Source organism: Mrakia frigida (genome assembly GCF_051309035.1).
Source record: "Mrakia frigida strain ATCC 22029 unplaced genomic scaffold BDY24scaffold_6, whole genome shotgun sequence".
Lineage (NCBI taxonomy): Eukaryota > Fungi > Basidiomycota > Tremellomycetes > Cystofilobasidiales > Mrakiaceae > Mrakia > Mrakia frigida.
The window spans coordinates 187,009-212,390 of NW_027481275.1; the positions used below are offsets into that span (position 1 = coordinate 187,009).

General features: G+C 53.9%; 8 protein-coding genes across 8 annotated transcripts; 4 read left to right on the forward strand and 4 right to left on the reverse strand.

Moving 5' to 3' along the window:
- Positions 1 to 588: 588 nt before the first annotated feature.
- Positions 589 to 3,528, reverse strand: BDY24DRAFT_380424 (uncharacterized protein). The gene is made up of 15 exons (XM_076639170.1): positions 3,231 to 3,528; positions 3,071 to 3,093; positions 2,742 to 2,936; positions 2,593 to 2,659; positions 2,486 to 2,511; positions 2,365 to 2,417; positions 2,226 to 2,286; positions 2,000 to 2,137; positions 1,735 to 1,926; positions 1,601 to 1,669; positions 1,431 to 1,516; positions 1,257 to 1,359; positions 1,145 to 1,190; positions 946 to 1,041; positions 589 to 855 (listed from the first exon to the last, which is right to left on the reverse strand). Exons 1-15 carry the CDS (start codon positions 3,499 to 3,501, stop codon positions 752 to 754), a joined length of 1,530 nt encoding a protein of 509 aa, XP_076499062.1. The 5' UTR covers positions 3,502 to 3,528; the 3' UTR covers positions 589 to 751.
- A 124-nt stretch (positions 3,529 to 3,652) lies between these two features.
- Positions 3,653 to 6,810, reverse strand: ELP3 (Elongator subunit ELP3). The gene is made up of 15 exons (XM_076639171.1): positions 6,752 to 6,810; positions 6,316 to 6,593; positions 6,146 to 6,203; positions 5,856 to 6,031; positions 5,761 to 5,771; positions 5,473 to 5,667; positions 5,278 to 5,358; positions 5,116 to 5,197; positions 4,988 to 5,032; positions 4,598 to 4,912; positions 4,435 to 4,504; positions 4,205 to 4,356; positions 4,077 to 4,136; positions 3,918 to 3,999; positions 3,653 to 3,847 (listed from the first exon to the last, which is right to left on the reverse strand). Exons 1-15 carry the CDS (start codon positions 6,762 to 6,764, stop codon positions 3,771 to 3,773), a joined length of 1,695 nt encoding a protein of 564 aa, XP_076499063.1. The 5' UTR covers positions 6,765 to 6,810; the 3' UTR covers positions 3,653 to 3,770.
- An 18-nt stretch (positions 6,811 to 6,828) lies between these two features.
- RPE1 (ribulose-phosphate 3-epimerase RPE1) lies at positions 6,829 to 8,610 on the forward strand. Its single transcript, XM_076639172.1, has 8 exons — positions 6,829 to 6,935; positions 7,036 to 7,130; positions 7,278 to 7,316; positions 7,406 to 7,488; positions 7,665 to 7,725; positions 7,826 to 7,969; positions 8,128 to 8,168; positions 8,339 to 8,610. The coding sequence occupies exons 1-8, from the start codon at positions 6,925 to 6,927 to the stop codon at positions 8,546 to 8,548; spliced, it is 684 nt and encodes a 227-aa protein (XP_076499064.1). The 5' UTR covers positions 6,829 to 6,924; the 3' UTR covers positions 8,549 to 8,610.
- On the forward strand, positions 8,505 to 11,426 carry BDY24DRAFT_380430 (uncharacterized protein). Its single transcript, XM_076639173.1, has 8 exons — positions 8,505 to 9,239; positions 9,333 to 9,444; positions 9,542 to 9,948; positions 10,056 to 10,293; positions 10,365 to 10,672; positions 10,762 to 10,799; positions 10,865 to 10,912; positions 10,996 to 11,426. The coding sequence occupies exons 1-8, from the start codon at positions 8,688 to 8,690 to the stop codon at positions 11,048 to 11,050; spliced, it is 1,758 nt and encodes a 585-aa protein (XP_076499065.1). The 5' UTR covers positions 8,505 to 8,687; the 3' UTR covers positions 11,051 to 11,426.
- Positions 11,268 to 13,599, forward strand: FDH1 (formate dehydrogenase (NAD+)). Its single transcript, XM_076637663.1, has 13 exons — positions 11,268 to 11,426; positions 11,520 to 11,594; positions 11,709 to 11,840; positions 11,920 to 12,124; positions 12,194 to 12,310; positions 12,392 to 12,435; positions 12,503 to 12,586; positions 12,661 to 12,772; positions 12,839 to 12,910; positions 12,976 to 13,072; positions 13,140 to 13,157; positions 13,233 to 13,323; positions 13,406 to 13,599. The coding sequence occupies exons 1-13, from the start codon at positions 11,421 to 11,423 to the stop codon at positions 13,469 to 13,471; spliced, it is 1,119 nt and encodes a 372-aa protein (XP_076499066.1). The 5' UTR covers positions 11,268 to 11,420; the 3' UTR covers positions 13,472 to 13,599.
- A 1,033-nt stretch (positions 13,600 to 14,632) lies between these two features.
- Positions 14,633 to 18,110, forward strand: BDY24DRAFT_249526 (glycoside hydrolase family 16 protein). The gene is made up of 21 exons (XM_076636767.1): positions 14,633 to 14,854; positions 14,927 to 14,933; positions 15,022 to 15,046; positions 15,119 to 15,156; positions 15,233 to 15,279; positions 15,380 to 15,458; positions 15,528 to 15,553; positions 15,691 to 15,728; positions 15,831 to 16,062; positions 16,170 to 16,381; positions 16,463 to 16,490; positions 16,556 to 16,612; positions 16,680 to 16,764; positions 16,824 to 16,877; positions 16,948 to 16,963; positions 17,034 to 17,128; positions 17,194 to 17,326; positions 17,429 to 17,467; positions 17,554 to 17,623; positions 17,708 to 17,811; positions 17,887 to 18,110. The coding sequence occupies exons 1-21, from the start codon at positions 14,812 to 14,814 to the stop codon at positions 17,929 to 17,931; spliced, it is 1,473 nt and encodes a 490-aa protein (XP_076499067.1). The 5' UTR covers positions 14,633 to 14,811; the 3' UTR covers positions 17,932 to 18,110.
- A 411-nt stretch (positions 18,111 to 18,521) lies between these two features.
- Positions 18,522 to 21,403, reverse strand: BDY24DRAFT_380436 (uncharacterized protein). The gene is made up of 5 exons (XM_076639174.1): positions 21,177 to 21,403; positions 20,349 to 21,029; positions 20,067 to 20,127; positions 19,846 to 19,908; positions 18,522 to 19,753 (listed from the first exon to the last, which is right to left on the reverse strand). The coding sequence occupies exons 1-5, from the start codon at positions 21,378 to 21,380 to the stop codon at positions 18,915 to 18,917; spliced, it is 1,848 nt and encodes a 615-aa protein (XP_076499068.1). The 5' UTR covers positions 21,381 to 21,403; the 3' UTR covers positions 18,522 to 18,914.
- Positions 21,404 to 23,681: 2,278 nt separating this feature from the next.
- BDY24DRAFT_337411 (uncharacterized protein) lies at positions 23,682 to 24,809 on the reverse strand (the record flags this gene model as incomplete). Its single annotated transcript, XM_076637285.1, has 4 exons — positions 23,682 to 23,729; positions 23,841 to 23,927; positions 24,025 to 24,088; positions 24,214 to 24,809. 4 exons carry the CDS (start codon positions 24,807 to 24,809, stop codon positions 23,682 to 23,684), a joined length of 795 nt encoding a protein of 264 aa, XP_076499069.1.
- Positions 24,810 to 25,382: the final 573 nt, after the last annotated feature.

Consider the following 25,382-nt stretch of genomic DNA (forward strand, 5'->3'; position numbering starts at 1 on the left):
TGTTTTCCTACTATAGCTCCCTACGAACGAGAAGTCCTCGAGATCAACAAGAAGATGGGGTTGTCCGACGGAGGGGCTGGTGTTCGAAGTCTAGTCAAGGTTCGTTCAGCTCACTTCTCTTCCTTGCCTTCCTTTCTCGAAAGGCAGCCCGTTGGAGGCTCTGGTGCACTGAAGATCAAACAGAAGACATAAACAAGCCTTCTTACTCCTCCCTTGTGAAGAAGAACATGCTGACCCTGGAGGTCCTTCTCTCGTACAACAGTGAACGGATGGACGCGGTTTGCTCTCAACTTGATCTTCTCGACTCGACTATCCCCCCTCTCTCTGGAACTTGAACTCATGGAATACCCTTCTCGGATCGACCAGGTCCTACCCTGTATCCTTCGCTACCTCTTTCCCTCTTCCTTACGACGACACGACTTGGAGGACGACGCGCGCGATCGCCTCGTGCCTTCCTTCTCCTCTCTCTGTTTATCTCCTTCGACTTAGGGCTCCCAGCAATTATTGAATATGTATATACGGTACTGCCTTCTTGGTCATGAGTCTTGACCCTCAGCCTTGAGCGAACTAATACGAGAAGACGGATCACCGACATCGGCCTTGACTCGATCTCCTCCCCTTCTCGCCTCAACTCCCTGACGTTTCTTGCGAGATAGGACGTCTCCACGCTTTCCTTAAAGGACGAAGCATGACCGTCATTAACGAACAACATAATACCAAGAGAAGAAGGGGCTGTAGAAGGTGGTTTCGTTTAGAGAGGGATTTCGACCTCCAGACCGTCAACCCTGGAACGAACGACTCGTCCGTCCTTGATGATGGCGAGTAGGTTTTCGGCAGGTCGGTCGAAAATGGTGACTTGGGATCCGAGAGAAGAAGTAAGCTCATCAGCATAGGTTCTCGAAGAGGCGAAAGGAGAACGTCGACGGGAGGAAAGGAAGGACTCACCATCCCCGAATGGACAGTCTTGCAGGATGAGAATATCTGCAAACGCTCCGACAGTAGTGATGGTTCCGAGAGTCTTTGGGTGTCCTACGAGATCGGCTGCGAAAGGAGGAAAGAAGGGGGAGACGATGTCAGCACTTTGAGTCGCGTCAATTCGATTTCTACGCTGTCTCTACCTCCCTTCCACCACTTCGGTGCTTACCTCCGTTTGTGGTTGCTTGCTTATAGACAACGGCCGGCGGAAGAACCTGTGAGATCGAACGAGTCGACGATCAGCGACGTCTCTAGCAATCGCAGCCTTCATTCGTGCTCACCGACGCTCTCGTCACGAACTCGTTCGTTTGGAAGGGCTGCATAGCTCCGACCATGTCTGATCCGTAGCATACCGTTACACCAGCCTCCTCCGCGTTTTGGATACTGTCCACATCGAAGGGAAAGTCGAGAGGTGAGGCAGTCGAACGTCGAAGCGAAAACTGTCCCGAACTCACGCCTGCAATCCAGCGACTCGGACGAGCTCGTTCTTGGCAACCTGAGAAGGAATGAGGAACTTGATGAAAGGTTCCTTGGAGAGCATCTGAGCGAGTTCGTAATCGAAAGAGGAGGCAAGCGACGAAAGGTCAGTTCGGGAGTTGAGACGCGACGACAGATGCAGACTCACAGTGTGAACTGCGAGGGTAGGAGTAAGGTAGATTCCCTTCTCAGCCATAAGTTTAGCGGTGGGTTTGTCCTGAAAGAATAAATTCGAGTCAGATTGCGGTCGGAGAAGGCCAGAAGCAAACTTCGGAAACTCACGAGCTGATTTCCGTGCTCGATTCCTCCAACTCCACCCTCAATGGAGTGTCGAATACCGGCGCTGGTGTAGCAGTGAGATGTAACGAGACGTCCTCCCATCTGTCTGACGGTCGTAGTGATCGCTTGAAGCTCTGGAATGGTGAATTGGATTGCCTCGAGCGCGTCCGTGATCGAACCGACTCCTCCGCTCGTCTGTGGATCTGAAAACCGAGTTAGTTGCTCGTAGTTGAGAGAGTAGGGAAAAAGAGACGCGTGCAGCACTCACGCAAACTTTGATGTGATCGGCTCCCTTCCGCATGGCGTCTCGGGCAGCTCTAAGGCAGGCGTCAACACCGTCGACGACTCCTCCACCGTGACCATGACATCCTGAGGCTGGGTCTCCGTTGGGATCGGTGCTATCTCCCTGGAGAAATAGAAGAAGAACCCCGAGTTGGTCAGCGAAAGACTCGACGCGTCGAGCGACGGGTCTCCTTGTTTCCTCTTCGACTCACATGTCCTCCTGTCTGAGAGAGGATGGGACCTCCTTGGAAGACTCGAGGTCCAGGGACGAGCCTGTCAACACAAATACGACGGTCAGAAGATGGAGTCAGAGGGAGGAAACGGAGAGATGGAAACTCTTCCTCATCTCACCATTCGTCGGTCGCATCCGCGTGGGCCTTGGACGCTCCTCCTACATCCCTGACCTGTTTCACGGCAAAGCGAGGTGATTAGTAGGGATTCCAGAAGAATACGAGGACCCAAGAGAGCGTACAGTGGTGAATCCTCGACCGAGCATGCCTGGGAAGAAAGGGAAGAGAATGGAGAAGTCAGTCGAGTTAACTTCGACGCGACCCAGACGAAGAGAGACGAGGAGCTCACCCTTCAAAACATGAGTCGATCGAAGCATGATCGCATCTCTAGGATCTCCCATAATGTTTGCGAGGTTCTTCATCGTCGAGAAAGGAAAAAGGAAGAAGTCAGTTCCGAAAGCAAGTCGACGCGTCTCGGATGAAATAAACTGAACTCACAGCACTTCCAGGAGCAGCAGTGACGTGAGTATGACAGTCAATCAGACCGGGGGACATCCACTTTCCTTTGACGTCGACGACCGTGGCTCCTTCGACCTCAGCCTCCCAGAGGTCGTCCACAAGGTTCGCGGGGACGAACGAGAAGATCTTCCCGTTCTTGACTTTGAGAGTGTAGCCTTTGGTTTCGGTTCCTTCCTACGAGACCAAAACCGGAAGCGAGCGTTGAATGATAGAGGGGGGGAGGAGGAAGAGGAGAGAGACGCGAAGATGATCAGTTCCAAGTCCAAGAAGTTCCGGACGACGCGAGAAGAGCTGTCGTTCGCACGAACCTTGGGGTCGCAGATGATGGCGTCTGGGGGTGGTAGGTTGAAGTTTCGGTGATTGGGAAGATTGCAGAAAAACAATCAGATCCGAACACAGAGAACAGAAGTTGAGAAGAAAAGAACGCCGAGGGCCGACACCCTCGAGCGTCCGCGACGTTGGACTCACTGATGAAGGTGAACGATTTGTGAGGTCCAGGAAGCCAAGGCTTAGCACTGATGTCGAGATCCCTAGGGACGGGATACATCGCTGCCCAGGCTGCGTCCTCCTTCGAGATGGTGGCGATGGGAGGAGGAGGGAAGTGGGAGGTGGTGGAGATGGGCTGAGCTCGAGTTTGTTGAGGATGATCGATCCCTCTTTGTCCGTCGTTGTTGACGTTGATGGTTCGAGAAGTAGAGGTGATGTTCGAAGGGTCGTCGATGTTGATCGTGAGTCTCATGGCTGTTTCTTGAAGTCGGGGTGGTGGTTGGGAGGGAAGCGATAAGAAGAAGAAACTCGAGAAGCAGCCAAGCTCGGCTTCGTGCGAAAAGTCAACAGCAACTGGAAAAACGAGGGTCCTGAGCTGCTTTTTCGGACGATCAAGATTTTCAGCCTGGTCTCAAAAGGGGCATAATAGAAGTACAAGCAAAAGGGAGGGAAAGAGAGATGCTGATCCGACAGATGCGAAGGACGTCGGAGGGCGACGGCGACGAGGGGGAGATAACCGGCCTAGAGAAGCGATTTCGACATGTAGACGCCGTCCAGCTCATATCCCAGACGACGGTAGTAGTCCCTGGTTCCGATACCTGTGCGAGGAAAAAGAGAGGAGGTCAGCTTCGGCAACGAAAATCGACGAGAGAGGAGAGGAAGACGAACCAGAAATCACGGCGATCTTGAAACTGTCGTGCTCCTCTCGAGCGATCCTCTCAGCTTCCTCCATGAGCAGAGTTCCGATTCCCTAGAGTAGTCGAAGAACGAAGAGTCAAGTCAGCTCTTCGTTTTCCCTCCGAAGAAGAACGAGAAGGCGAAACGAACCTGGTGCTGGAACTTCTTGGGATTTCGTCCGTGAACACCGATCGCGGTACCGTAGACGTGCTGAAGAAGAAAGGAGACAAGGTCAGTAATCGAGATCGACGATAGATGGGCGGGGAGAGGGAACTAACCAGCTCTCGAACCATACTCGCTCCCATCCCGTCCGGTCCTCCCACGAGCTCCTTTCGGAACGTTCCCTCCTCCGAGCACTTCCTCAGACGGAGCAGACCGACGAGAACGTCCTGCTCGGCGTCTTCGTACGAAAGGAACGTTTCCCAACCACCTGAAAGGAAGGATAAGAAAGGGAAGGTCGGCTCGACGAAGGAAAAGGCGAGACGAAGAAAAGGAAGAGAAGACGAACCGTTCGCAACGTAATCACGACGGATCAGCTCGAGATGGTATGGTCGAACAGCGTTGTGGATCTCGTGAATCTGCAGAAGCAAAGGGAGATAAAGAGACCGGTCAGCTCCTGACTCGAAGGAAGGCGGGCGCGTCGAAACGAAACGAAGCAGCGCAAAACTCACTCCAACCTCCCTATACCTCACATCCCTACACTCCACTCCAAAATCCTTCATCCTCCCCAGCGCTAGCTCCCTCAAGTTCCCGTTCTCTACTCCACTCGACACCAACGGCATCGGAATATCCCTCTGCACTCGATACACTCGCGTCCAAGGAGGCACGAGGGCCATGATTCGAGCGACGATGTCGACGAGAGCGTTGGGAGTATAGTTCTTGTATTTGCCTGCCTTCCAGAGTTCGTAGAGACCTGTTCCTCGAATGACGAGGGTTGGGTAGAGCTTGAGCCCATCGGATCGGTAGGCGGGGTTTTCAAAGTATTCCTGAGGACAATGAAGGAGAAGGGAGGAGAAAGTGTGAATAAAAAGAAGGGATGGGGAACGAGGAGGTAGACGAACCTTGAACTGAGCCATATCTCGTTCCTCTCCCATGTTCGGCAGATCCTGAGGGAGGAAGGAAGAAGAAGGGGTTTCGAAATCAGGACGCGCCTCGACGAGTTCAACCAAGCTGAGGTCGAGCGACTCACGGGCATCATATGCGCGACGATCTTGTATCCAGCATCTTTCGCCATATGGAAAGACTCGGTGACGGCCTTGACGGTGTGACCTCTGTTCAAAGCGAGACAAAGAGGAAGTCAGCTCAACTCAACGACGAGGGCGTTCTCGAAAGAGAAGCGAGACAGACTCACCGATTCGTATCCCGAGCCACATCCTCATACACACTCTGCACTCCAATCTCCAGCCTCGTGCATCCATATCTCAGCATTTGACTTGACGTTTCCCATTCCAAAACCGACGCGTCGAAACAGTCAGCTCGAGCTCCTCCTTCTTTTTCTCTCACGTCTCTCCCTGCTCCAACGCCGTCCTGCATCAGATCTACTCACCTCAGATGAGGTCTCAAGCAGTAATCCGGCCTCGTTTCAATCGTGATTCCAACACACTTGATCTTTGCCTGTTCCGAGAACCGAACGGCTTCGTCGACGTCTGTTCCAGTGAATCCCGACATCGAGTTGTGGAGTTGAGCGATGAAGTTGTGACGGTAATCCTCCGGCATGGACATGAAGGTTCCTCCCATGATGCTGAATGAGGAAACGAAGAAGGAAGAGGGCAGAGAGTCGAGGTGAGCTTGAGCTCGGGGTCGAACGAACGGAGGGAATGAGCGAGAAACGTACATGATCTCGATCTGAGAAACGGAAAAGATGTATAGCAAGTCAGCTCAGAGCTCAGATAGGCACTGAGATATGGAAAAAAGTGAGAGAAGACGAACCTTATCAACCGAATGACCCAAACTCTTCAGCTGCTCCATCCTCCCCTTCGCCTGCTCGTAAGGATCGTACCTCGCTCGAATCGCTCGCATGGACGTTGGCTCGTATCCCGTGTAGGATTGAGTCGAGTACTCGAAGTCCGAATCGGGTCCTCCGGGGCAGTATACGCAGATGTTTCCTGGGGGAAGAGAGAAGGAGGCGAAGGGAAGGAAGGGAAAAGGTGAGCTCGAGTCTTCCTTCCTTCCTCCCTGTTGGACTCTCTCTTCGGCCGGCAAGAAGAGCTGAAACTCACCAGTGAGAGCAACGTGTGGACATCTATGAGGCTTGCACATCACAGCTACTACGGCGATCTGAGAATCACAGAAAGGGAAGAGAAAGGGACGGAGGGAGAGCGAGGAGGTGAGCTTGCGTCGAATTGAGCTCGAGAGCTTTTGACAGGACGAAAGAGAGAGAGAAACTCACACCTGAAGCCGACCTGATAGGTTTAATGGTGATCTTCCCTGCCAGAGCTGACTTCCACTCGTCCGGTACGGCTGCGAGGATATCTACGAGACGAGGGAGAGCTTTGAGTCCGGCCTTCTTTGCGAGCTTTGAACGAAGGGCGTTGAGGGAGACGTCCGGAGGAGGTTTCTTTGTAGAGTTGAGCGATTGCTGTTGAGCTTTGTGAACCGAAATGAGCTCGTTGACGATGGCGGTGCAGCAGAGAAGATGGAGTTCAGGTTGAGAGGGACCTGTACCGACTGAGAGGAGAAAGAAGAGGAAGCGAGTCAGGGAGGGAGAGGGAAGGAAGTTCTTGAAGCGAGAAAGGTGAGCTCGGATACGAACCTGTAGGAACAAAGATAGGGGAACGAGTCAATACGGGTAGAGTCTATACAGTCTGGAGAAGAAGAGCACGTACCTGCTTGAACCATTTTGATAGAAGGAAGGGCGAGGAGAGGAGGATGAAGCCGTTGGGAGGGACCCTCGAGCTGAACGGAAATCGAGCTCAAGAGAAGGGGAAGAAGGGAAGCTCCCAACACCCTCCTTCTCAACCAACCAAACTCTTTCTCTCTCACTTCTCTTTCTCTAAACATGGTCCACAGGTGTGTGCGGTCTCACTTCTCTCGATAACGAGCTTCTTGGACTGACGGAAGACGGCTCGCTCTTCGTTTGAACGCTCCCCTCCCTCCCCCTCCTTCTCAGCATCATCTCCCCTTCCGTTCTCGCTTCCGACTTTGGAAACCTCACCGGAGAGTGCACTCGAATGATCAAGGAGGGAGCGGATTGGCTTCACATGGGTGAGTATTCACTTCAACTCTTGCTGTATCAGAGCTTTGGCGAAAGAGCGAAGGAAGAGAACGTCAGCTCGAGAAGGAGCAGCGTGTCGCCTTGAGCTCGTATTGCCTCTCAATGACTTCAAACTGACTTTTTAACTTCTTCCACAGACGTCATGGACGGCCATTTTGTCGAGAACATCACCATGGGTTCGTACTTTGCCTTCTCAGAGCACTGGCAGCGGAAGAAGCGAAGGAGGTCGATGAGCTCACTCGTCTTTTCCCTCCCTCCCCAACAGGTGCTCCCATTCTCGAGTGCGTTAGCAAGGGAGTCCCTGGAATCTTCATGGATTGCCACATGATGGTGGCTGCTCCTGAGAAGGTACGTGCATCCTTTTCGAGAGTCTAGAGGCGAGCTGGCGCTGGTGAGGGAGGGAGGGAAGGAGCGAAAGAACCGAGCTCGGAGGCGTCGCCGAACCAATCAACTTTCCCCTCTTCCTCCATTGCACGACAGCTCAGGCTGACCCTTGGTTCCTTTCTCTCTTTGTGTTTTCCTAGTGGGTTTCCGATATCGCCAAGGCTGGAGGATCCCTGTACACTTTCCACTTCGAGGCTACCAGTTCGTTCCTGTTCCTCTGCTCATCGCCTCCCTTTCTTTCCAGCTCAGCTGTTTTTTCCTCGACATCGGAGCTGACCTTTCTTTCACCTGAATCTACTAGAGAATCCTCTTGCTCTCATCTCTCAAATCAAGGCCGCTGGAATGAAGGCTGGAATGGCCATCTCGCCCGACACTCCTTCCTCAGCCGTCACCGACGAGATCGCACAGGCTGCTGATATGATTCTTGTTATGACTGTTTACCCCGGTGAGTCCACTTAATATTAACTTATCCATCGTGATCTCGTGGAGTGAGGCCGAGGAGGAACTTGATGGAGGCTTGAGGGGGAGGAGGAGCATCGACCGACGCGTCTCCATTTCTTTCCAAAGACTGACCCCTTCCGTCTCTTTCTTTTCTTCCCACAGGACGTGGAGGACAGAAGTTCAAGCCCGAGTGTCTTCCCAAGGTACGTCTCACATCCTCTTCTTACGTCTCCTTTCGTCTCTTCCCTTTCTTCCTTCGCATCAACTGATCGTGTCCTCGTCCTCCGTCCCTTCTCCTCCCCTGTCGCCTCCTCTCACCTCTCCCCACCCTCTCCACCACCAACCACCAACCACTCACTTCTCCTTTCTCCAGGTTACCGAACTCCGAGCTCGTTTCCCCTCGATGGACATCCAAGTCGACGGAGGAGTCGGTCCCTCAACCATCCACGTCTGCGCCTCCGCTGGATCCAACGTGATCGTCGCTGGATCCGCCATCTTTGGAGCTCCCGATTCCAAGAAGGTCATCTCGGAACTGAGGGCGGTGGTGGACGAGGCGTTGAAGAAGGCTGGAGGTGAGGCTTAGAGAGGTTTAGAAAGTGGTGAGCTTGCAAGGACGAGCGATGATGATGATTATTTTAGACGAAATCGGAGCCGTGCGGAGGAAGGAAAGGAGAGTATGAGGACGGAGAGGCAACGAGAGTGGCGAGGCTGAGCGTGGAGGGATGGGAGGGAGGTCTGTGCTCGACCGAGAGGAAGACGAAGACGACGTGGAGGTCCTGGCGTGTTTTTCTTTCTGTTTGGAACTGACTCTCTTCCCTCCTCCTCCGACGTTCACGATGGTAGCTATACCACTCCCGCAACTTGAACCAGCCTCCCTCCCACCCGAAAAGCTGCTCTCCGTCCTACGGCACTCTTCTCCCAAATCGAACCCCCGGATCTCCAGACCCAAACTCCTCCCCCTCCTCCTCTTCCTCACCTTCTTCCTCCTCCGACTCTTCACCCTCTACCAACACAACCACGCGTCTTTCTTACAAGACCACTATCCTTTCGCTTCACTGGTACACCCAACCATCGGAATCTCCCTCTCTCGAACCTGCTCCGAGGCGGGGTACGAGCCCTTCGACGCTGAGTTTCGACACGATCCGAGCGAGGCTTCGTCTACGTGGAGGAGGATCCCTTGGCCCGATAACTCGCCTTGGGACGATCAAGAAGGGGAGGAGGAAGGTGGTGATTGGTGTAAGAGAGGGGGAGCGTACGTAGATTGGGAGGGAGAGGTAAGTTCGAAAGAGGGAGGGAAATGAGTTGGACGCGACGTGACGTTGACCGAACTTTCTCTTCTCTGGCTTTCTGTCTGGTGTTTCGAACAGGCGGATGAGCCCAGCGCTGATAGTATCGCATTGAGGATTGTGGAGAGGATGGAGCATGCTAGTGCGTTTTTGGAGAAGACGGTGACGAGAGCTGTGGTTTCTGTGCCTTCAGGTGCGTCGACTGGTCTTTCAATCTTCTCGGTTTCTTCCGACCGCACAAAGCTGATCATCTACCTTGTGTATCGCTTCTTTCCCACCGTTTGTAACAGATTGGTCCTCCCAAACCCTCGGTGAGATCCGACGCGACCTCCCCTCCGTTCTTCCCTCGAACCTCAAAGTCACCCTCCAACGACATCACACCTCCGCTCTTCAACTTCTACCTCTCCCCTCTCCTCGATGGACGACCAAGGATCACGACTTATGGTCTTCGAACATCCTCGTCGTCGACGCCGATAAGGAGTGGGGAAACACGACGCTGAGCATTTTGAGGAGGAGGAGCGAGGGCTACGACGTGATGGGAGTGCGAAGCTTGACCGATTCCCTCGAATCGGACGAGGAAGAAACGGAGGCTCAGTTGACAGGATGGGTGGCGGAGGACTTTGAAAGAGAGCTGGACGGGTTGCTGGGGGATGTGAAGGTTGGAGGAACGCGTCCGAAGAGAGAGGACGTCGACGTTGTGAGCTGCTCTCCCCTTTGCCCTCTTCTTGCGTCTTCACCGACTCTTCGGAAACCCGAAGCATATCGACTCACTCTCTTCTCCTCTCGCTTGTCCCGCCTGTCCAGATTGTTCTCACCAGCTCTCACCATCGAAACCTCACCTCTCTCCGAACCCTCCTCGACTCCGCTTTTGTCAACAACACCAAAGTCAAGATCAACCCTGTCGACTTCCCTCCCGAGGAGGCCATCGTACGAGGTGCTTCCAGGTCTGCCATGTTCCAGGAGGCTCGAGAGACGTGGGGAGACATCTGCTCGATGACCGTCGAGTCGATTCAGTTCGCGCTCGGTGTGACGGGTCGGAACGGTCAGTCTCGTTCCTTTCTACTCGTCTCGACTCGATCAGCTCTTGTACTAACGAGTCATCTCGGCTCGAAGGTAAATTTCACGAGATCAAGTCTGCTGGATACTCTTACCAAAAGGAAAGGGAGCTGACAATCTCGACAGTCGAAGACGATCAGACTTCACTGGCTCTCGAGGTCAGTACTCTCCTCCCCTCTTCCTTGGACAGGCAGAGTCACTGCTACATATCCCCATTGCCTTCGTCTGCTCGTCTCATTCAGATCTCGGAGTTCAACCCTCACAAGAACGAGACGCTCCCCGTTGGACACGTCTTCCTCGCCGATCTTCCCTCTCGACCAGCTGGGGTCGTTCAGCTTCGCATCGGCCTCCTGGTTGATCAAGATGTGAGTTGCTTCTCTTGACGTTTTGTCTCTTCTTGAAGACGAAGAGCCTGACGTCTCTATCTCGTCCTGCCTTTTCTCTTTCTTCTCAGGATCGCACAATTGAAGTCACGGCTAGAAGTCTCTCGAAGTGAGTTTCCCGAGCTCTTTCGCAGTAGGGCTTGGACTGAGAACTCCTTCTCGCCATCATGTTAGCACTCCCGAGTTCTCTCAGGTCCTGGATATGCTGCTCAAGAAGGCCTCGTGAGTCCACCTCGACGCGCGCGTTGAATCGGTCGTCGACCTCCCTCGGTGCTGACCCTTGTCGCGGTCTTTTTCGATCTCAGCCGACTTCGGTCCGAGTGGGAGGTAATAGTCCCGTCCTCTCGCTCCGAGCTGTAGCCTTTTACCATGTTTTCTTGACTCAACGAGTTGAATTCGTCCAAAGACGACCTTCCAACCCATCTCCTTCGACCCTTTCGTCCTTGTTCCGCCCATATCCGACCTCCACCTGTCCTAAGAGAGCAGCTCCCCTCTGCCCAGCGTATATTAGCATCAACCAGAACGCGTCAAGTTTTGCTTTGCAGAGGGCCGATAAATCGGAAGGGCAAAAACAGCCAATTCAGGAGGAGGAATCCTCGTCTCTTGACCTTGCTTTGACCTCGCTCCTTTTCCTCAAAGGTCATTTTTCCATCTCTCTCTCTTTTCCTCCAACCACCACCACCACCACTCCCACTAAACCCATCCACACCTTCCACTTCAATCCTCCATCATGAAAGTGAGTCTCACGGTCCATCTCTTCCTCTTTTGAGCTCGCAGGCTAACGAACGATTTCGGTTGTTTGTTCTCCCTTCCTCTCCTCCTTCTCAAGGTTCTAGCTATCCTCTACTCGGGTGGAAAATCAGCTGAGGAAGAGCCTCGACTTCTGGGAACGACCGAGAACAAGGTACGTCCAAAAAAATCTACCGAATCTCCATCATCCTCGCTCGAAACTGAAGCCGACGCCGACGTCCCTCCTCCCCATCTCCTCCTTCCTTTCCTCTTCATCTCCCGCACTCAGCTCGGTATCGAGTCTTGGCTCAAGGAACAAGGACATGAGCTTGTAGTCACCACCGACAAGGAAGGTCCCGACTCAGTCTTCCAAAAGGAGCTTCTCACTACCGATGTTTTGATCACCACACCCTTCCATCCTGTAAGCTGCGACTCCCCTTCGTCTCTCGTCTCCCCATCTGGATTCTGACCTTCTGCTTCTTGTTTTTCTTTCACAACAGGGATACCTCACGGCTGATCTCCTCTCGGTCGAGAAGTCTCCCAGACTCAAGCTCTGCGTTACTGCTGGAGTCGGAAGCGACCACATCGACCTCGACGAGGCAAACCTTCGTGCGATCACAGTAGCAGAGGTTAGCGGCTCAAACGTCGTATCCGTCGCTGAGCATGTCATCATGAGCATGCTGTTGCTGGTTCGAAACTTCGTTCGTGAGTCTCGTCGTCCATCTTGCTTTCGAACTTCGAACTTCAGCTGACCCTCGACCCTTTCTCACACAGCTGCTCACGAGCAGATCGAGCGAGGAGACTGGGACGTCGCCGCCGTCGCGAGGAACGCTTTCGATCTTGAGGGAAAAGTGGTCGGAACCATCGGAGCTGGACGAATCGGTTACCGAGGTGAGTCGGAAACGAAGTCGAAGAAGACGCGTCGTTGTTCTCGCTGACTTTGTCCTCGATTTCCTTCAACTCGAACCTCAGTCCTCCAGAGACTCGTCCCCTTCGACTGCAAGGAGCTTCTTTACGTAAGTCTTGCTTCTTCTCAGATCACTCCTCCCTCGGCTCTGCTAAATCGCTGTTTCCTCTTCTTAGTTCGACTACGCGCCTCTCCCCAAGCACGCTTCCGACGCTTTGAAGTGCCGACGAGTCGAGAAACTTGAGGACATGCTTGCTCAGGTGAGTTGAGTCCCCCCTCTTTTTCTCTGAAACTCGAGACTGAACTCGATGTGTCTTCGTTGGTTTCCCAAAAGTGCGACGTCGTTACCGTCAACTGCCCTCTTCACGACAAGACTCGAGGTCTCATCAACTTCGAGACGATCAAGCACTTCAAGAAGGGAGCGTGGCTGGTCAACACTGCTCGTGGTAAGTTTTGTTTCCACACAAAAGACGAACGAACATCTCTGAGTCTTCTATTTTGCTTTTTTTCAGGAGCGATCTGTGATACTCAGGCCGTTAAGACGGCTCTCGAGAACGGACAACTCAACGGTTACGCTGGAGACGGTGAGTCTATTCTCATCTACTCTCACTGAGCTTCAAAGTCCTGATCCTTCTTCCTCTTTCTACAGTTTGGGAAAAGCAGCCCTGTCCCACCACTCACCCGTGGAGGACCATGAAGAACCCTCTCGGAGGTGGAAACGGCATGGTCGCTCATTACTCTGGTACGTTCGATCAGACGAACGTTTTTTTGAGACGCATCGACTGACGGCTCTTCTTTCTAATCGGCAGGAACGACTCTCGACGCTCAGAAGTGAGTCGACGCGTCCTCTTCCTGCTGCAGCTCCTCCCCTGACCTCTCGCTGACTGTTTCCTCTCGCCGATTCAGACGATACGCAGACGGCACGAAGTCGATCCTTCATGCGTTCTTCCAAGGAGAAGCCATCGAGCAGGCTAACGTGATTGTCGAGAAAGGAAAGGTGCGTCGTCGATTCCCTTTTTCTGCGACCTCTCTTTCCGGATCTTGCCTCTTGCTGACTTGAGCTTTGGTTTCTGATCCAGTACGCGAGTCGAGCTTACGGTCAACGAGATGAGAGCGGCAACGACGTTCAGCCTCCGAAGAAGTAGATTCGTTTTCGACGCGTCTCGATCAGCTTTCCCTTTCGTTCACGACCTTCTTTTTTTTCTCCCGCTTTGACCGCCTGCTTCCTTCTCCTTCTGTAGTACTAGTAGTATCATCATGACGACCCTCTTTGAAAACTGCCCCTGGGCGACGGCGATAGACTCTTTCCGTCTCTTTTGCGGAGAAGAGGAGAGGGAGTGACCCCGAGTCGCGACTTTTGAGCTCAACCTCCCTTCGTTCCTCTTCTCCTCTTCTCCCCAACCACCACCATCTCCCTATGGCCCAAAGACTGACCTCTTTGTTAAGCTGATACAACAGCTCCAAGTTGTTGCATGGATTGAGAACTCTCTCTTCTCGAAGCAGGGAAATCGAGGACCCCCGTTGACAGCCAAGGCTTCGATCTTCAAGAAGACCTCCCCTCCAAGGTCTTTTGGTTTTGCCCTCCCAACACCTCCTCCTTTTGCTGTCCGCCCCCCCCTCTTTCGTTTCGCCTTCCAAACCACCACCACCTCGTCGACAGCACCTTCTTTTTCCGTATGCATCCGAGCAAGGATCGAACGAAACCGCCTACTTCTTATCCTTTCAGCAACACCGGTCTGGCCAACGACTCGTCCTCCTTCCCCCATCCCTCCCCTTCCTTCTCGACGACCTCTCGAGACGCTCAAGGTCGCTCCACGTCGCAGGACATGAACTCTTCCTACTCGGACACCCCCTCTCGGGACCTCTACTTCCCCAACAGCAACCCTTCGACGGACGAACGAGCTCTGATGCGAGACTCTTCCTCGAGCTCGATCCAGGACTACAGCAGCTCGCCGATGGTTGGTTCCATGTCTTCGAGCTCGAGAGCACAGTTCGGTGCTCCTTTGCTGGCAGCTGGGTCGACAGACATGAGAGAATCCATTAGTGGAAGCAGCACGAGAAGCTATCAAGTGAGCTTGTTTTCCCTCGCCCTCCCCCCCTCCCCTCCCTCTCTCCTTCCCCCCCTCTTCCCTTCCCCGTGAGAGCTAACGTTCTGCCCCTCGAACCTCTCTCTCTCTCCTCTCTCAAGCCTTCTACGTCTTCTACTCGTGGCTACCGCTCTGGTTCTGTAGGAGAAGCGACTACTGTGTCCGAGAAGGTGAGCATTTCCTTTCGAAGTCAAAGTCATCGAGTTCAGCCCTCTCCGTCGGTCGCGAAACACCGCTGATCTTTTTTCGAATCGCGGTCACTCCAGTACGCTCTACCCTCGGATCCTAGCTATTGGGGTGATGAAGGACCTGAGGCGGACGACTACCTGCACAATCCTGACGCGAAACGAGACAGGAAGAACGACAAGGGCGGATCGATCTTCACTCTGCGAGGGTTGATGAACCTAGGTTGCCTGGCCGTCATCATCCTCGCTCTTCTCAGTGAGTTCATACACCTCTGCTTCTACTAAACGATAGGAAGCTGACCCTTCCTCTCTCTTCACCTCCCTACAGTGCTCTTGTGAGGACCCCTCCTTCGATGCCAAGTCTCGAGCTCTCTCGCTGACCCCCTCCCTTTGTTTGAATCTCGATGCTCTCCTCTCTCGCAGCGCTGGATACCCCATCTACACAGAGGTGAGCTTCCCTTCCCCTGAGCTGTTCTCTCCGGAGAAGGAGTACTGACCCTGCTTTCCGTTGCTGCTGTAGTTCTCGAAACGGACTTCGACCACCCTGGGAGCTTTCAAGTTCGTCTCCTTTCGACTCTCTCCCTTGCAAGCATCTCAACGAGCACTAAACTAACCTCCTACTTACTTTGATCAGTCTCGGTGGTATCAACGCTAGTGGTCAAGTACCACAGATGATCAGCAGTGAGTCTCGTTCGACGCGTCTGGGTTCTGATCGTTGCTTTTTGCCCTCGTTCCGTCTCGTTTGCTCATACCCGTTTATTCTTTCCCTTCCAATCTCAAGTGTTCGACCTCATCGACAAAGATACACCCGAGGAGGCGTACAGCATCGTTGCGGACAATGGAGAGACGTGGGAGCTCATGTTCGTCTTCTCTTCTCCTACCTCTTCCTCTCATCGCCCTCGCCTGACCTTCGCTCCCTCTTCCTTTAGGTTCAGCGACGAGTTCAACCAGGACGGTGAGTCTCGATAAATCTCTTCTCCATTTTTTGGCAGCGCGTCTTCCCGAAACGAGGGAGAAGACGATGCTGGCGGCGACGCGTTGCGCCTTGCTCACTTTTCCACCCTTCCTTTTCGATTCCGATTTCGTTTCCAGGTCGTACCTTCTACCCCGGAGATGACCCTTACTGGGAGGTACGTCCCTTCCTCCTTGCTCCCCTCGACTGACTCGTCCTCCCTAGCTCTCAACGGAGAACACTTCGAGATGCGACGTTGACATCTTGCTACTTTATCCAGTCTATCGATCTTCACGCATGGGGAACCAACGATCTCGAATGGTACGATCATCGACAGCTCTCGACGAAGGACGGAAAGCTTGTTCTCGAACTCGCTGAGATCCCCAAGAACAACCTCGACTACCTCGGAGCGTCTCTTCAAAGTTGGAACAAGTTCTGCTTCAGCGGGGGAGGACGTCTGGAAGCTTCGATTCAACTTCCTGGGCGTGCACGAGTCTACGGTCTCTGGCCAGGTGAATCAACGAGAAGAGAAGAGGGAAGGAGAGAGGAGCTCGAACTCGTCTCGTCTCCGTCTGGTCTTTCGAGCTCGACCCTGACGATCTTCCTTTCTTTCCTTCAGCTTTCTGGACGATGGGAAACCTCGGTCGAGTAGGATACGGAGGAACTCTCGACGGACTCTGGCCTTACTCTTACGATTCCTGCGACGTCGGAACGCTGCCGAATCAAACGTTGAACGGAGAACCCGCCATCGCCCTCACCTCTGGAAACTCTGAAGACTTCAACTTCGAGCTCAGTTACATGCCTGGTCAGAGGCTTTCTCGATGCACTTGCGTGAGTCGCTCACTTTCTCAAGCTCGTTCCGAAGAAAAAAGCTCGAAACTGACGAGCTCTCCTTTCCTTTGTCTTCCTCAGCCCGACGACGAAACTCATCCTGGACCCAGTACGCCCTTTTCCCTCCTCGTGATGCCGTCTCTTCCCTGACCCGTCTCTCTCCTCTCGTCTTAGAACACCCCGATGGAACTTGGGTCGGTCGAGCTGCTCCTGAGATCGACGTTATCGAAGGTGAGTTTGAATCGAAGCTCCTCTAATCTCTTTCTTTCCACTGACCTTGCTCCTCTTTCTTTTACAGCCCAAACCAACGCCGAATCGAGGATCGGAGAGGTGTCTCTCTCGGTCCAATGGGCTCCTTTCAATCCTCGATACGAGTGGCTCAAGTGAGTGCTCAAGAAAACGCGTCTCGAGACTCGTCGCTGACCTTTTCTCGGTTCTTTAGCGCGACTTACATGGACATCGTCGATCCTGAACTCGCTTACCTCAACACCTACCAGTGAGTGCTTCACCATCTGCCTCGTTCTTCGACCTCGAACTGACCATGTTGCCTTCATCTATCTTTGCAGAGGAGGAGTTTACCAAGTGAGTGCCGCGTTCAGACCCGACGGTCTTCGACTCCCGCTGACCCTTTCCTCCTCTCCTTCTTCCTCAGCAATCTGGATCAGTCATCGGTATCACCAACCAGGACTGCTACGAGACTACCAGTGCAGGACTCGAGGGCGGTTGCTTCGCTCGATACGCCTACGAGTGAGTCTTCGTCTCGAAGTCGTTCCTCGTTCTGTGTGCTGACCTCGCCTCTTGTCCCTCTTCAGATACCAAACGGGATCCGACGGCTACATCAAGTGGTTCAACGACGATGTCCTTTCTTGGGTCTTCAGCGATGGGGGTATGGGACCAAACGAAGAAGCAGGGATCAGCAACAGACCCATCGCAGAGGAACCGATGGTGAGTTGGTTAAAAGATGCAGAGGGAGAACGAACGAAGGAGGATCGATTTCGAGCCCGAACCGAAGCTGACCACCCCTTATCTCTCCACTTCCCGCCCCAGTACATCCTCTTTAACTTGGCCATCTCTCGAAACTTCGGAGTGAGTAGGAAGACTTCCAGCTGTTCTCCAAAGAAGCCGTCGAGTGCTGACGCGTCGCTTTCTCTTCTCTTCCTTTCCTTCCTCAGCCCATCGACCTCGAAGGTCTTGCCGATCTTTGGCCTGTTCACATGAGTGTAGACTACGTCAGATTCTACCGTACGCCAATCTACTTCCCCTTTCGGTGCCCTCGTCGACGGTCGTTCACGAGCTGACCTCCTCGTTCGATTTCCCTTTTCTCAGAGGACCCGTCTCGTAAAGACATTGGATGCGATCCAGATCACCATCCTACAGCAGCCTACATCGAGCGATACAGGGACGCGTACTACGATCCCAACATCACCACTGTGAGTTGTCCTTTCCCTCTTCTCGCTTCGATTCGAACAAGAGCTGATCTCTTTTTTTTCGTTCTTCTTTCTCAGTGGGACCAGGTTCGCTCTTCTCCTCTTCTTTCCCTGATCAACTGAATCGCTAGCTCACCCCTTCCTCTTCCTCCCTCTCTCCAGATGACCAACTCAGCTGCCAAACCCAAGAACAGACTCGTCGTTCGTCCTTCCCCTCTCAACGCGTCTCGCCCTTCTTCCAACATCGCTGACGCCTTCTTCTCTCTCCTTCCTACAGGACGTATGCTAGTCCCTCGACCTCGCTCGCATCTCCTTTTCCTTCCTAGATACCTTAGAACCCTCTCTCACTGCTTACTTCCATTCTCACCTCAACAACGAACACTTTCTCCCTCGCACCACGCTTCGCATCCCCTCCCCTTCATTACGCTACTTCGACTCATTGTTTGTAGTCCGTCCGCTCCTTTCGCATCTCTACCTTCAGCTAGATTACCCTTCGTTTCGAGTTTCTTCGCTGGCTCGAGTCGGAATCGACAAATGGACCCTTTCCCTTTTTCTCATCATCTCCCATCTCTTTTGCTCTGGATCCGCTCTCGTCTCTTTCTTCATCTTGCATGGCTCCCTTCACACACGCGCACATTCTCTGCCCTTCCCTCGCGCGCCCTCACTCGAACGCGTCCTCCTTCTCCTCCCTCTTCTTCGTTCGTTCCTGAAGCGTACAGAGAAGGCCGGCCGGTCATCAATAGAAACCGAGCAAAGCAAAGCGAAAGAGAGTCTTGATCGTGAAGAGAAGCCAAAGGGGATTTAGGGGGATAGGATGGACGAGAACAAAACTAAAAACCAAACCAAACGAAACGAAAAACGAGAGAAGAACCCACGAGCACGAAGCGAGCGAGAGAGGCAAAACAGAGAGGTCTAAGGTAAGGGATTTTTTGGGGATAAGGGATACACTGGTAAGAGAAAGGCGAGAAGAAACAGAAACAGAAACAGAACCCAAGAGACGAAACCGACGCGAAACGAAGCAAAACCCAAACGAGACCCGAGAACGAAAGAAAGAAAGGGAGAACCAAGAAAATCTACTAGCAAAAAAAAGGCCAAAAATCCTCCTGCTACACCTCAAACGTCTCCTCAATCGTATAATTCACACTGCTCCTCCTCGTTCCAATCCTCCTCGGTCTCCCCATCGGTCCCGTCGCCGCTTGCGACTGCTGCTGAGGCGAAACCACCTGCGTCCCGCTGCTCGCCGTAGGACTGAACCCCGACGAGTGCACCAGCCCCGACCCCGCTCCTGCTCGGTAAGACGAGCTGCTAGGCGTCGACTGAGACGGCACGGGTGGGAGGGGATCCGAGGTCGACGACGCGGACGTGGTGAACGCCCAGTGGTTGAAGTCTGGCGTAGCGTTGGAGTAGGTTTGAGCTGGGGAGAATGTTGTCGAGGAAGGGGGGCCGGAGAAGAAGGGCATGAGAGGGTCGAGAGGGGAGGTGGATCCGGAGGAAGGGGGACCGCCGTTGAGGGAGAGGTGCTGTTGGTACGTGTTGTTGGGAGGAGGGAAGGGGAGGGAGGAGTGAGGAGAGTCGAAAAGGTTGAGATTGGTGTTGTTGTTGTTGGAAGAGGTGGAGATGGAAGGGGAGAGGACGGAGGGAATAACGGGAGGTTGAGGTCGGGAGGGTCCTTCGTCCTGATCTGAGTAATCCTCGTCCGACTCGGATTCGTCGTCGTCTCCCAGTCCTCCATCGGTAGCGGAACTTCGTCTCCTTCCAAGGTTCTCAGTCGAAGGGCCTCCAGTCGAAACCCGTCGTCCTCTAACAGCTTCGTCGTCGTCGTCGTCGTTCTTCTTCTTCTTCGACGCTTTCCCTCCTTTCGACTTGGACAGCTTGTTGGCAGCCGAAGCGAGAGCGTTCTGCTCTTTCCTCTTGCGTCGCCAGGCTCGTCGGAGGTCTCGGAACTCTGCGAAACCAGCCAAAGAAGAAGCGAAGAGTCAGTCGTTGCGTCGCCAACTCGTCTCGTTTTCGACTTTCGAAACGAAGAGGAACACTCACCAGCAGGCGTCCTCTTCTCCCCATGGTTCTGAGTCAGGATATGCTGGTTCAGATGGTTCAGCGCTACAGCACACCAACGCAAAAGAAATCAGAAGCAAAAGTCAGCCTAACGAAGTCTCGGATCTCCGAGGAAACGAAACGCGTCCCGCCCTCCTTTGTTCTTCCCTCCTCCCCGCACCGCACTCGAGCCCAAAAAGAGACGAGAAACGCTGTGTACTCACTCCCGTAAGCCTTCCCACAAGCCGGAGCCAGACAAGCATACAGCCTCTCTACCTCCTCGTGCTGAACGAACAAAGCGAACAAAGGAAGGGATAAGGTTCGGTCAGTTCAAGTTCGAGGACGTTTCGACCTCTCGACGTTTCTGTCAAAAAGAAGACAACGACGTTGTCTCGGCTCGGCTCGGTGGTGGCCCATTCCATTCCAGCCTAAGCGAGAACAAAGGAACCAAACCGAAACTCGACGGGAACGGAAACGAAACCAAAAAAGAGAGAGAGCCTCCTCACCTTCCTCCTAGGTCGTTTCGGCCGACCCGTCACAGGCGAGATGTTGTCCTTCTTCGTCTGCGAAGCTGACGACTCCGACTTCCCCAGGAGCTTGACCTTGGATTTGGTATCCTCCTGAGGCGTCGACGTGAGGAGGTGCTGGTGCGTTGTTGGGAGGAGGAGGGCCTGGGATGCTTCGGATTTGAAGTCGGCGACCGACGGTTGCTGCTGCTGGAGCTCGAGCTGTTGTTGCTGTTGTCGAAGTTGATGGGAAGGAAGCGAAGGAGGAGGAGGTTGAGGTTGACCGTTGTTGAACGGTTTAGGGATCGACGACCTTCCGTTGTGACTGAGCGAGGGAGCCGTACTGGGTCTCGAGAGACCTGCCACTCCTCCGTTGAACGACGACGAAGACGGAGTCGACGAAGGGGTTGTAGTGCTCGATGAAGAGGAAGGGATCGGGAGCGGAGGAGGGAACACGGACGACGTGGTGAGAACGGCGTTGGACGATCTTCGAGAGGTAGGAAGAGGAGGAGGAGCGAAGATGGGTTGCTGGAGAGGGAAGTCGGATCCGGAACTGGCGTTGAGGAAGGTCGAGTAAGGAGGTTGAAGGAGGTTTCCTGGGGAGATGGACGCCGACGCGGTCGAGGGACCAGCTTGAGGAGGGTAGAAGAAGTTGGGGATGGAGGAGAAGTCGCTCAAGGTCTGAAACCAGGGATGAAGGTCGATGAGAGGAAAGGGATCGAAAAGACAAGGGGCGAGATGAGAGAGGGAACGGAAGCGGGGTGGTCAGTTTGAGGGTGGTCTCTCTCTCTTTGACTCTCGACTTCGTTCTTAGAAAGAAGGACTCACACTTCCAGGAATCCCGTCACTCGTCTGAGGTCTCATCGTCGCTCCACCTGCCATCGGACTGAACATCTGTCCTCCCATCGAAAGCGTCCCTCCTCCTCCTTGATCCCAGAACCCTTTCGACGACGAACTCGACGAAGGCACGACTCCCATGGACTCTCTCCTCTTCCCCATCGCGTAAGGATGATGAGGCTGCTGCTGCTGCATCCTCGATGTGTGTTGAGGTCGTCCGACGAACTGCTGCTGCTGCTGCTGTTGCTGGGTCGAATCGAAGTGAGACGACGAGGACGAGGGACGACGAGCGACCGAGGACGACGACGGACGTCTCGCTGGAACGGAGACGCGAAGGTTTGGGTTGATGATGTGAGCTGAGGAGGTGGAGGAAGGAATGGAGTACTGGTGAGGTTGACCTTGTGCTGCTGGTGATGCGAGGGGAGGCGTGTTTGAGGGAGAGTGGAAAGCGACCGAGGTGGTTGGGTTGTAGAACGAGTTGGACATCTGTTGGACGAGGTGGGATTCCGAGGCTCTACGAGAGGCGGAAGAGGTGGAAGGGTTGGTGTAGGAGGGATCTTGGTTGTAGAAGAGAGGGAGAGGAGGATCCGTTGAAGAGGAGGAGGAAGGAAGGTCTGGGAAAGAAGGTTGGGTTTGGTGGTGGTTTGGAGAGATGCCGTCGGGAGGAGTAGGGTATCGGTTGTTGTTGTTGTTGTTGTACTGTCGAAGATAGGAAGGGTAGGGTTGTTGGAGAGGATGAGATTGATGAGGGTTGGAGGAAGGCGAGTTGATCGTCGTTGCATCGTACGGAGAGCTCCTTCTCGTCTCGTCGACTCCTCCTGAGGCGAACGTTGCGCCTCCTCCTCCTCCGAAGCTCCCACCGCTGAATCTCCCTCCCCCTGCCGCGTAGATCCCTGCTGCCATAACCGACTGCTCGTCCTGATATCCTGCTGGTTCTCCGCAGAGTGCTCCGCTTCTGGACATTGCGAGGAGAGCGTTGACTCCTCCTGCTGTTCCCGGCCGCTCTGTGCTCGCGAAGGAGGAAGCTGAGGAGGGAGGGTCGAACGAGGATCGATGAGCGAGGATCGAGTTCTGATCGAACGTAGGGAGGGATCCGAAGGCTGTCATGTTGTTGCCTTGTTCCATCATCCCTGAGGAGGAAGAAGATCCAAAGGCTGAACCGACGAGCTCTCCAAATCCATCCATCCCTTCGCTCGTCCTCCCTCCGTGCTCGTGAGAGGAAGAGTGCTGAAACGAGTAAGAAGAATGTCCTCCTCCTTCCGATTTTGTTAAGATTCCATCTTGAAGTTGAGGAGAGTTGAGGTTGTAGGAGGACGAGGAGGAGGATGGATGGAACTCGTTGAGCTCGTCCACCGTCGGAGGAGGACCGCTCGATTCAAATCGAGGAGGACTCAGGGCGAAAGGGGAGTACGAGAGAGGCGAAGGAGGTCCTCCTGGAGTGTAGTAAGGGTTGACGGCTGTGGGAGTTTTGAGTCGGCCGAACGGGTCGTTCTGATGGACGGACGTAGAACGGGACGAGGAGAAGGACGAGGTCGAAGAAGGATCCTCCGAGGGAGGTGAAAAAGCGAACGTCCCAAACGACGATGACATCCTCGGGAGCGTGGGAAGGCGAGGGAGGTCGAAGGGGGTCCTGTAGATAGTTCCAAAGGCGAGGGGAAAGCGATAGGAAAAGAAGGAGAGGGAGGAGGGAGGAGAAGTTGGGGAGGAGGCAGAGCGGGCGTTCTTCGATCCCTCCTCTTTTGCGATCTGTGGTTCCCCTTCTTTTTTTTCCCTTGATTGCTTTCGCCTTCGCCTGGTCTCTCTTGTGAAGAACCGTGCACGTAGGTAAGAAACATAGATGATGCAGACGAAGACAAGAAGGGCAAAAACATAGCAAAGCGGCGAACAAAGAGAGTCGAGAAAGAACAAAAGAGGTCGAGGAATCTGCAGAGGAGAAGGGGCGGAAGCGCGTTAGCCGACCTTGTAAATGAAACAAAGGAGCAAGCAAAAATGCCGAGAGGGGTTAGTCTAATGAGAGCGCCCTCCAAACGGCGAGAACGCACGGAGGGAGGGCTGAAAGCGGCAAAGCGAGGAGGGAGGACGAGATTGATCTCTCTTGCTCACCTTTGTTTTGAAACGTCGCGAGAGAAGAGAAGATAGGTGGTATAAGGTCGTTCGGTCGGTCGTCGGCGTCGTTGGTTGATGGAAGGATCTGGATTAGGACAGCGAAAAAAGGAGAGAAGAAAGGAGGGAGATCAGCTGAGGGCGTTTCGAGTGGAGGAGAGATGGGGACGCTCTCTGAAAGCAGAGATGAGACGACGCACCTTGAGAGAGCGTGGAGATGAGAGATGTAGCTGATGAGAGATGCGTTCGAGAGAGATGCTGGTTGAAGAGGTTTGGCTGTAAAGAAAAGGAGCGAGTCTCAGTAATCGAGACTAGTACGGACGCGTCCCTTCCCGTCTCGGCCGTGGACAAGCCATGCGAAGAAAAAGAAGCGCCCTTGCTCACCGAAAGAATCTAGTTGAGATATCCTCTGCACTTGGGAGATCCACAGAGGCACACGATCTGATGGAAGAAAGAACGAGAGAAAGAAGAGGGTTTAGCAGAGGTAATTGAGAGACGAAGGGAGGAGAAGACGAGGGAAGTCGAGGATCAGCAAAAACGAGCAGAACTCACCTTCTCTTGCTCGATAGGGAAATGGTAATCATAGGTGATCTCGTCCCCAGCTTCGATGTTGTGCTTTGCGTAGATGACGATCTTCTTCTGCAGAAGGGGTCAGAACGAAAAGGAAGGCACGGCGGAGAGGGTCAGTTTGAAACTCAACGACGGAAGAACACGCGGTAGAGAAGAGAGGACGAACCTCTCCGTTGATGGTGATGATCTTCGCAGTGCAGTTGGGAGAGCAGCAGTGATTGATGAGACGTCTGTGGAGAAAAAAAGAACCGGAAAGGGAAGAAAGAGGACGGGAACGAAGCGCGTCAGTTTCGTCTCAGAACGTGTCGCGGAAACTCTGACTCGAGGTCGAAAGATAGAGGAAAGAAAGACTCACCCAAGGTTCCCCTTCTTCGTCGCGTCCACCACACTCTCATCGTCGATCCTGAACAGGTAACTACTCCCAATCCCAATCCTCTCGTAGTACTTCTCCCTCTTATCCGCCACCGCCGCTCGAATGACCTCCCCTACGTACTCGATCACCATGTCCAACGCCGGGATGTGCTCCATTGCGTAGAGACCCCAATCGTGAATCGGAGACTTGGCGAACTTGAGCTGCTTCTTCCTCGTTCGAAGCTGGTTGAACTTGAGCATGTCCGTCTCAGACGCGTTCGCCTTCTTGTGCTGCTCCATTCCTTGGACGAGACGACGGGTGTTGACTCGGTTGGAACGACCGGAAGCGACTGCTTTGGCTGGAGGAGCGGTGGAGTTGGGGTTGGAGCCGGGAGGGAGAGTGCTGGCGGAAGGGTCGAGGTTGGAGGAGGAGGAGGGATCTTGGTCGGCGAGAGCTTTGTTTCGTTGAGGCAGGTATTTGGCTTTCTCTGCCTCGGAGACCTTGACGTAACCTTCGGTTCGGATGCAGGTGGGTTCCACTTTCCTCTGCTCGTCGGTAGGAGCGACGAGATAGGCGTCGTCTTCGTGAGGGATGGTCATCCTCCTCCTTGGTTCGACCGCTTCCTCCTGTCCCTCTTCTGGATCGAGGTCTGCCTCGGCGAGTTCGAGAGCGAGCTCGTCCCTCTGAGCCTTCTCGCAGGCGAGTCGAAGGAGGTAGAGATCCTCGAGGTCTTCGACGATTCCGAGGTCGATGGGATCGGCGATTCCGACGAAAGCACGAGGAGGAGGAGCGACAACGGGAGGTGGTGAAGGAGTGGGAGAGCGTTCCTCGACTTCTGGGACGTCGACCTTCTCCTTTTTCGGCTTGGGCGCTTTGGAAGCTTTGGGTACGGTTCCTTCGGGAGCGGGAGGAACGGAGGATCGAGATGGAACGTCCTCCGATTCTCGACGGGAAGGTTGATCGACTTCGACGTCGACCGACGCGTTTCGAGATCGATCCTCCTGTTCCTGCTCCTCCTCTTCCTGAACCGGAGCGATGACGACGAGTGCTGGTTCTGGAGCTGGTTCCTCGAGTTTGGGCTTCTTCGAGAGTCGAGGTTTGGGCTTGGGTCGGTCCTGCTTCTTGGTCGGGGGAGGATCTGGTTTCGAGATCTCCTCCTCTCCTTCGCTGTC

Excerpts from the sequence above, each read along its gene's own strand:
- BDY24DRAFT_380424 (XM_076639170.1), bottom strand. The coding sequence starts at position 3,501 with ATGAGACTCACGATCAACATCGACGACCCTTCGAACATCACCTCTACT. Across the intron at positions 1,191-1,256 it reads AGTTCGTGACGAGAGCGTCG|GTTCTTCCGCCGGCCGTTGT; the intron begins GTGAGCACGAAT and ends TCGATCTCACAG. Across the intron at positions 856-945 it reads AGACTGTCCATTCGGGGATG|TCACCATTTTCGACCGACCT; the intron begins GTGAGTCCTTCC and ends TCGGATCCCAAG.
- ELP3 (XM_076639171.1), bottom strand. Across the intron at positions 4,505-4,597 it reads TGAGGTATAGGGAGGTTGGA|ATTCACGAGATCCACAACGC; the intron begins GTGAGTTTTGCG and ends TTGCTTCTGCAG. Across the intron at positions 4,357-4,434 it reads TCGTGATTACGTTGCGAACG|GTGGTTGGGAAACGTTCCTT; the intron begins GTTCGTCTTCTC and ends CCTTCCTTTCAG.
- RPE1 (XM_076639172.1), top strand. Across the intron at positions 7,317-7,405 it reads TGTCGAGAACATCACCATGG|GTGCTCCCATTCTCGAGTGC; the intron begins GTTCGTACTTTG and ends CCTCCCCAACAG. Across the intron at positions 7,726-7,825 it reads TTTCCACTTCGAGGCTACCA|AGAATCCTCTTGCTCTCATC; the intron begins GTTCGTTCCTGT and ends TGAATCTACTAG.
- BDY24DRAFT_380430 (XM_076639173.1), top strand. The coding sequence starts at position 8,688 with ATGGGAGGGAGGTCTGTGCTCGACCGAGAGGAAGACGAAGACGACGTG. Across the intron at positions 10,673-10,761 it reads GCCTCCTGGTTGATCAAGAT|GATCGCACAATTGAAGTCAC; the intron begins GTGAGTTGCTTC and ends CTTTCTTCTCAG. Across the intron at positions 10,913-10,995 it reads ATGCTGCTCAAGAAGGCCTC|CCGACTTCGGTCCGAGTGGG; the intron begins GTGAGTCCACCT and ends TTTCGATCTCAG.
- FDH1 (XM_076637663.1), top strand. Across the intron at positions 12,125-12,193 it reads GCTGGTTCGAAACTTCGTTC|CTGCTCACGAGCAGATCGAG; the intron begins GTGAGTCTCGTC and ends TTTCTCACACAG. Across the intron at positions 12,911-12,975 it reads CAACGGTTACGCTGGAGACG|TTTGGGAAAAGCAGCCCTGT; the intron begins GTGAGTCTATTC and ends CTCTTTCTACAG.
- BDY24DRAFT_249526 (XM_076636767.1), top strand. The coding sequence starts at position 14,812 with ATGAACCTAGGTTGCCTGGCCGTCATCATCCTCGCTCTTCTCA. Across the intron at positions 16,613-16,679 it reads TGAGATCGACGTTATCGAAG|CCCAAACCAACGCCGAATCG; the intron begins GTGAGTTTGAAT and ends TTTCTTTTACAG. Across the intron at positions 17,327-17,428 it reads CCATCGCAGAGGAACCGATG|TACATCCTCTTTAACTTGGC; the intron begins GTGAGTTGGTTA and ends TTCCCGCCCCAG.
- BDY24DRAFT_380436 (XM_076639174.1), bottom strand. The coding sequence starts at position 21,380 with ATGCAGCAGCAGCAGCCTCATCATCCTTACGCGATGGGGAAGAGGAGA. Across the intron at positions 21,030-21,176 it reads GTGACGGGATTCCTGGAAGT|ACCTTGAGCGACTTCTCCTC; the intron begins GTGAGTCCTTCT and ends CCCTGGTTTCAG. Across the intron at positions 19,909-20,066 it reads TTGTGGGAAGGCTTACGGGA|CGCTGAACCATCTGAACCAG; the intron begins GTGAGTACACAG and ends GGTGTGCTGTAG.